This window comes from Octodon degus, unplaced genomic scaffold (assembly GCF_000260255.1).
Source record: "Octodon degus isolate 3935 unplaced genomic scaffold, OctDeg1.0 scaffold00121, whole genome shotgun sequence".
NCBI classification, from domain to species: Eukaryota; Metazoa; Chordata; class Mammalia; order Rodentia; family Octodontidae; genus Octodon; species Octodon degus.
In genome coordinates, this window is record NW_004524697.1 from 2461670 (window position 1) to 2470345 (window position 8676).

General features: G+C 36.4%; 1 protein-coding gene across 1 annotated transcript in view; it reads left to right on the forward strand.

Moving 5' to 3' along the window:
• The window catches only part of Hpgd (15-hydroxyprostaglandin dehydrogenase), a 60093-nt gene extending 55907 nt beyond the window's left edge, over window positions 1-4186 (forward strand). The window contains exons 6-7 of the mRNA XM_023700098.1: window positions 2439-2602; window positions 3790-4186. Coding sequence (XP_023555866.1) covers window positions 2439-2602; window positions 3790-3931 — 306 coding nt within the window. The 3' untranslated portion in view covers window positions 3932-4186. The remainder of the gene's footprint in view (window positions 1-2438; window positions 2603-3789) is intronic.
• Window positions 4187-8676: the final 4490 nt, after the last annotated feature.

An 8676-nucleotide genomic window follows, 5' to 3' on the forward strand; every position in this document is an offset into this window, starting at 1 on the left:
GATTGAGTGGTTTCTGAGTGGTTCCTCTAAGAGAGACAGAAGAACCAGAACCAGAGGGATGGAGAAAGAGACTTCACTATGAAGGAAATGCTAGGGAAGACCACTGTGTGAACGTTAACTGTTCAATCAAAAAGAAAGAGAGGTACTTCTTGTGCTCTTACATTAATTAGAAAATATTTTTTAATTTGCCAAGACAATCTTTCTTTAAATACATGTTTGCAGTATGTAACAATTATATTTATCGTGGGGAGTTTGAAAGTGCACATAACACATCTTAATTCTTATTGTTTGTCCCCTGCTCCCTCCAACTATGCTTTCATTTCATTTGAAAAAGAGCCCTCTACTTTCTGATTTCTTTTATTTTGCTCTTTATTTGTACTTGGATTTATCATATAAGAGAAAAAATGTTTTATTTAGGGCTTTTTTTTTTTTTTTTTTTTTTTTACTTTTTGGTACTGGGAATTGACGTCAGGACCTCATGTTGTATTTAAACTTGTGTGTCTGATTTGTTTCACTTACCTCTAGGGTCTTGAGGAGCATCCATTTACCTACACATGTCGCAGAGTTGTCCTTCTTTATGGCAGAGTAGTGCTGCATGGTCTATGAATATCACATTTCCTTTCTCCGCTCATCTGTGGATCTGAGGCTAATTCCAAGATAGATCTACTGTAAACTGTGCTGCTATAAGTCATGAGAAGGCATTTATCATTGTAATATTGCCAAAATAATCATTAACTCAGTTTGCTATGAACACATAAAGCTATTGTAAAGTAAATCTTAAAGATCAGAATTTTTACATTTAAAATTACAAGACTGGAAATTTCTGTAGTCAGTTCTCATTATTTCAAGAAGCTATATTCTTTAAATTTGTCTGCAAACACTGAATTAGTGACTACTGAACCATCCCTTTTAGGGGAAATACAAAGTAAAATTCCCAAAAATTTATACCACAAAATATTTATCAAACACTCAATATGTAAGCTTGTTATATACAATATAGCATAATATAATATATATGTTGAATATTGAATTCATGATTAGTAGTATTCATGCCTCAATGATGCTTAACTAACACACAAATATTAAATGCATCACAGCTATCTAGGAATGTTACATGACATTTCCATACTGTAATTAGGGCTATTTTACAGCAAAATCACCAAAAAGCACAAAAATGAGTTGGGGCGGGAGGGGGGGGGCAAGGCAGGGACCATCCAGATAGCTCAGCAGATTAGAGCTCCTGCTGAGGCAGATGCAGAGACCTAGGTTTGATCCTTGGCTAGTTGTGCTGGTCCCACCCCCAGGGCATGCAGAGATGGTGACTGACACTGGGAATGGTGTCATGCACCTGCAATCCCAGTGCTTGGGAGACTGAACACAGGAGGATCACTATGAGTCCGATCCATGTAGTAAGACCCTGGAGACCCTGGAAACCCTGTATACCGTGTACTAAATACATTTAAAAAAAGAAAAAGGCAAGGCAGACTAGCCCCTCAGTGGGAACACTCAGTACTTTTGTGACTCAAAAGTACTCTTCACGTGACCACAAATAACAGTGAAGTCACCACAGTATTGACTACTGGAGTTACAAGTAAATTTTAGAAAGTAATCCAATGTGAAATTATAGACTATACCAATGTATATAATAAGTATCAACTGTGTTTTATTTTAAAAATAATTCAAATAATGACTGGCCAGATAGCTCAGTGGACTAATGTGCCTGCTTAGGCAGAGCACAGTGGCTGAGGTTCGATCCCTGGCTTGCTGTACTGGCCCCATCCCTGGGGCACACTGAGACTGGGATTGAGACTGGGCATGGTGGTGCACACCTGTAATCCCAGTATTTGGGAGGCTGAAAACAGGAGGATCACTACAAGTCCAGTCTATGCAGTGAGACCCTGTAGACCCTGTACCAAATATATTTAAAAAATAATAATAATTCAAATAAAATTGATAGACTGATGAGTGCAATTGATACTAGTCTAAAAATACTTAGATTTTCTTCCAGATGTTGCAGATTTTTAAGAGTACATAGAATCAACTAAGGCCCTATAAATTTCTTCTAAGATATTTTAAAGAAAAACATTCTCTATACAACTATAATGCTAAAAGAAAGCTCAGGATATGGGTTCAATCTCTGCTACTTACCTTCAGGCTCCTGCAGAGTTCAGTAGGTAAACACAGCTTAGGCAGTTAAGTATTTTCAGGAGCTGTCCAATAATACCACTTTTTTAAGAAATTGATTGAGACTTTCAGGAATCAATTCAGTACTTTAGGTATGTATTCTTTACTATCTTTCTGCTTGCCAGTATTGTTTCATAGTTAAGAGGATACCTGGTAGTTTTTTATATTGGTCTTCTGAATAACTTTAATTTCAGTTTTTCCTGTGCAGTACTTCTACAAAACTTCTGAACCTGCACCTTTCTTCTAATTGGCAGATGGCTGCTAAGCTTATGAACAGTGGCGTAAGGATGAACGCCATTTGCCCAGGTTTTGTCAACACACCCATCCTCCAGTCCATTGAGAAAGAAGAAAACATGGGACAGTACATAGAATATACAGGTCATATCAAGGATATGATGAAGTGTTATGGAATTCTGGAGTAAGTAAGACTGCACTATCTTCTTTTTCATAGCAGAGTAAAGCACTGTCTAGAAAAGCAAGAAAAAAGGAAACAGTAAGTTTTTAAATATGAGAAACTACTGCAAAGTTCCAAGTCTGCTGGGGCAAATTATCTGAAAGATAAAACCTTGCTGGACTAATACATTGAATATGTTTACACATTATAAATTATATTTGCAATACAGACAATATCTTTTACAGAATCAGATGTCTTTTTCTAAAAAAAAAAAAAATGAGAGTTTTTGCAGTAGGGGAGATTGAACGCAGGGCCTCGTGCATGCCACACAGGCACTCTACCTTGGAGCTATAGCCCTCGCCTTTAAAAAATGAGTTTTAATTACTTTTGAGAAAACTGTATTTTCTCTGACCAAATTACAAGCAATATTCATCTAGAACTTTTACTATTTTGTGTGGTCCCATACTTCTACCACTGTCGTAAAATGAATACTGTACACACAAGTGCACGCACGCACACGCACACGCACACGCGCACACACACACTCCCCACAGGCGAGTTGGATCTGAGCACTGTTGAGGCTTTCACAACACAGAATCACAGTGATAAGGTCGAATGAATCAAACCTAGAATCAAGTTCATGCTCTAGCACTGACTTTAAAAAGAACAGACTCATTTATTTATTTATTTATTTTTTATTTATTTTTTATTTTTTTATTTTTTTGGTGGAACCGGGGATTCAACTCAGGCCCTTGCGCTTGCCAGGGAAGCACTTATTTACTGAGCTATCTTCCCAACCCCGACTCTTATATATTCAAAAAACTCTTTAAAAAAAAAGATGTTATATGACGTATACCTCAAATAATAATTGATTAAAAATTAAGATATTTAATAAATGCTTTCTGTAATTCATATTTCTTTTCCCATAATAATTCCGGTAATTCTAAAATCTATTGATTTGACAAAGATGAGAAAACAATCATTTTCTCAGTGAAAACAGTAACTATAAAAACTTAAATTCAAAATGATGATCAGGCATGAAAATTTAACACTACACTTATATAATTTAGGTTCTAGTTGAATAGAAGAAGTTAAAAATAGCTCAATGACAAATATTTTCCTGTTACATGTAAGTTCTTCAGATTATAATTGGAGGTGATAATATGTCTCATTATTTATTTTCAAAATCCCAATGTTTCCTTCATTTCCAGTCCATCAATGATTGCCAGTGGATTAATAACACTTATTGAAGATGACGATTTGAATGGTGCCATTATGAAGATCACAATGTCTAAAGGAATTCACTTCCAAGATTATGATTCAGCTCCATCCTATTCCCCAGCTCCATCTTAGATACCAGCAATAACCGAAAATAAATCCAAATGACATACTCAAATCATATTTTAAATGTATCTTTTTAAATGAATGATACAGCCTAAAGCTTTCCTTCACACAGCTGACGTTATCTTTTCTGATTAGATAAGTTATCAAAAGTACAATGCAAACAAAGCAATATTATTGTAATATGTACGATCTAGTCAATGATTAAAACAAAATACATTTAAAGTATATTGCACCTTCCAGAAAATATATTTAAATCTGTGATTCATGAATATTAACATCTTTTAGAAAATCATTTTAAAGGAGATACTTGAATTATTATTTAAATCATAACAGATGTAAAAAAAGAAAAGAACATTGTTTCTAGCTTTGCAATTCAAAGGAGGAAAGCTACTGAACACTGACAAATGTTTAAGAATGATAATCTTTACATTGATACCATCCTTAAACTGAACTCTGTAAAGAGGTGACATAGCTTGGGATTAGTAGTTAAGCAAAAAATTGCTGTGTGACTATATTCCAATGAAAAATCTAACGCATAAAAAATAACAGAAAGAGATTGTCGATTCCAAGTTCAGCCTCCAATCGTAAAAGACCTTTTTTTCTCTCTTTTTTTAATGTTAAGAACTTTATCTCCAAATGTCTCAGGAATAAAGCTTTAACAGTTATAGAACAAAAAGGATTGTTAGTCCTCCTGCCAGTTTATATGTAATATGTTCATTAAAAATGCAAATGTTATAATTTTTCTTTGGTTGACAATATTTTTATTTTATGAGTATTATGCAAAATATGTGCTTCATCTTGGCATATTTGTACATGCATATTACATACTTCGATTATTTTTACTCCCATTGCTGTTCTTTCCCTTTCCTTCTCCTTCCCCCAATCTGTTTCCTCTTCTCTAATAATCTCTTCTCTACTTTTCTCTCATCTCTATTTTTTCAGATATGAGAGAAAAATGTGTGATATGTGACTTTTTGAGTCTGGTTAATTTTGCTTAATGTAATGTTTTTAAAGAATTTTTTTCTATATTGATTTGTACTGATTTTGAAATGTATCTATATTTCAATAAAACTCCTTTACTGTAATCTCAATAGGTTGCTTCTTATTTTATATGTAGCTTCTCAGTTGATGAAACTGATTTTCCCACACAATCACAATGGACAGTATGAGTTTATCAGATGTGACCCTGTAGTAGGTACAGGAGCAACTTTAGTTGCTCAAGTGACTACACTGTCTCTCAGATCACCTCCCATGCCTCTTAATCCCTTCATTCATTACTCATTGAAAATAAGACACGACCATCCCTTTCTGGCCCTGATTTCGCCTCTTTCACTGCTCTCCTTTCTGGTTTCAGTATAGTCTCATGGTCTCTTGAAACCTTGAACAGGCCCATTGTCTCCACCATTGTGGCCTGTCTTCTCTCTCTTTCTTCTGCCTAGATGGCTCTCTTTCTACGTATGGTCAAGAGGAGCTTGACACAATTGACCACTAGGAAGAATGTATGCAGCGTGTTAATTATTGAAACTGTCCTACCAACTTGGTTTGAAACTGTCTCATTGCTACTTGTTTCTCAATGAAATTATGGGAAAAAAAGACACAGGACATATGGACTACTGGACTCTTTTGGAATATTTTGCTAAGTTCACACACCTATAATATTTAAATGATGGAACTAAACAACAAAACAGGATATAGATGAATGTCCATTTTGTATCTGTGTATTCAAAATGGTTAGGATAGATATATAGCTACATTCTCTTAATTCAAGGAATAGAGAGATTGTTTCTAATTGTGTTTGTAAATAGGATATCATGTCTGCATCTTGTACAACAAATAACCACTAGGAAAGCAGTATGCAATGTGTTAATTATGGGAACTGTCCTACCAATTTGATTTGAACTGTCTCATTGCTATTTGTTTCTCAATAAAATTATGGAAAAAATAAAATGATGAACAAAAAAAGAAAATAAACAAATCCAAATTAAAACATGTAAAAAAAATGAGCTTGACACTAACAACCTTCTTGATTTGACTCCTTACTTCCACCATTTGGAATCAACACTTAGTTATTTGAGATGATCAAAGCACTATTATTTTCTTCTTAACTGATTCTCTTCAGTTTTCTCTTTCATTTTATTTTCTACTTGATTGTACTTTTTCTACTGTACTACAACATAATAGAAGCTCTTCAAGCTTTGTTTCTGCTCTTCCTCTAGGCCTAGCATTGAAAACAGTACAAGGACCTGATATATATCAAATATCATTTGAGTGAAATAAGTGTCTCTTAAGTAGCTAAATTATCCCACACTATCTTAAAGGAAATATAAATGTCCAAAACCTCAGAAGTTGGTATAATCTTTTCTTTGTATCAGTCAGGTGATTTCTGTGAAGTCCTATTTGAGTTTCAGAACCACATCATAAAATTCTTTTGGTAATCTAGGGTTTGGGTTTTGTTTTAAGAAGAAAGGAAAAAACAAGATTGTAAACATTTGGAATTGTAATAAGAAAGACAGAATAGATATGGATGTCTCCCAGGTATGGAATGATGAACAATTGGAAGTGAAAAGGATACAATATAATAGAGTATCAGAATTAAGATGTCCCAAGTTAAAATTCATTTGTCCTAGGTACAGAAAAGTCATTGATCATTGAGAAAGAATTTTTTTTATTAGCAATGAGACAGCTTCAAAACAGGTTAGCAGAACAGTTATAATAATTAATATATTACATATTGTTGTCTTTGTAGTAGTTGTTCAGAGTACAAGATGCAGACATGATATCTTATCTAGAGACTGGGGAAATAGCTCAGGAGAATAAGCACCTGCCTGGCAAGCGCAGGGTCTTAAGTTCAATCCCCAGTGTTCCAAAAAAAAGAAAAAGATATCTTGTCTAAACACTATTAGTATAACTCTTTCTTCTCATTGAACTAAGAGAAAGTAGCTGTATATCTATCCTATATATATATATATATATATATATATATATATGCATGTATATAAATATATATATATATCACAAATATAAAAAGTAAAACCATATTAATATGCTGAGCTGTAAAAGGCTCAAGTCAACAACATCTGACATTGCCAGTTCTGTTGATCATTGAGATGATTGAGGATATCAGCCGCCTATGAGGGTCATGTGCATAGTGTTTCTGTATAATCAAAATTAGAACTTATGGAGCTTGAAAGCTCTATTGACACTACTTTTTGTTGCTGTTCTTTATGTATTTAGCACAGAATCTGCAGGGTCTCACTACACAGATTGGACTCATAGTGATCCTCCTGTTTTCAACTTCCCATGCACTTTGGATTTTAGGTGGGCCCCACCATGCCCATCTGACCCGACTTCTTTACTGTTTAGTCTATATGGAGTACAGAGTATTCATGGTAATATCACACTAAATCATACGGTACCATTCTCATTTTTCCATTAGTTTACATCCTTCCTTTCCTTGATATCTATTGTCTCCAAACCACTGAATACCTGAAGTGTGTTGGTAGGCATGTGTGCAGAACTGTGTGCAGTCTACTATATTACTTCTTCTGGCCGATGTTTTGATCACATAGATGCTTAGCTCCAGCTTTTAGCTAGGACCTTTTAAAAGAAGTCACAATGGCCCCCATAAGGCTGGATAAATCCAAAGTTCATTTTATTCCGATTTTCTGGCAAAAGGCTCCTGAAATTGAAAGAGACTAATGCTCCATTCTTTCTATCTTCAGAGGTACGGATAGGTTTTTCGTTATATCTTCAATTCCATTGAATTGTGGTTTTTTAGAATTCTTATTCTTTAGTTATTAACAATCTTCTTGATTCAGCTTTGTTATTCATATGAAATAGGAATCTTTCCATTTCTTCTGCATTTCCCATGTTCTTAGAGTGCAGGTTCTCAAAGTAGGTATACATGATTTTCTGGATTTCTACAGGATCTGTCCTGATTTCACTCTTTCATTATCAATTGCATGAATTTCAGTCTTTTCTTATCTTTTTTGGATTAGATTGACTAAAGATTTGTCAATTTTATTTACACTTAGACCCAGTTCTAGCCCAGGCCCACTGAGTGTGTGGGAGATCTTCAGGCTACCCTGCGCCAGCTAGACATACTACTGGTCCCAGCCCAGGCGCAGCGTGGGTGAGATCCTCTTCCAAGCCCTTGGGACACCCCCCACCACTCTGCAGAACCTCCCCCACCCAGCCAACCGAGTAGGAATTTCAGCCACGTTCCAGGAACCACCAGACTGGATCCTATCCCAGGACTGGTGAGTGTGTGGGAGAGTTTCTGGCTACCCTGAGCTGGCGGGACCTACTACTGGTCCCAGTCCAGGCGAAGCATGGGTGAGACCCTCTCCCACCCCCTTGGGATGCCCCCCACCCCCCCGCAGCATCTCCCCAACACTGCCCGCTCAGTAGTAATTTCTGCTGCATTCTGGGAACCCCCAGACCCAGTCCTAGCCTAGGCCTGGTGAGTGTGAGGGAGAGCTGCCTCTCCCCCTACTCCAACTTGTCCCCTCCAGGTTCAGCTCAGGCTGGGCATACAGGCCTGGGATATAGCCCTGCAACTGCAATCCCTGCAGACAGTGTAAAGGATAGAACCACCCAGCTAGTCCAGGAGCAGAAAGGCTTGCCAGAGGGGCACAACGGGTTCACCCCCAAGGGCAACAGCAGAAAGGAGCTGAGCACAACAACAGGACCCAAGCCAGACACAGCTGGATAAATCCAAACCTTGTAGATCTGCACCTGAACTTCAGTAGGTG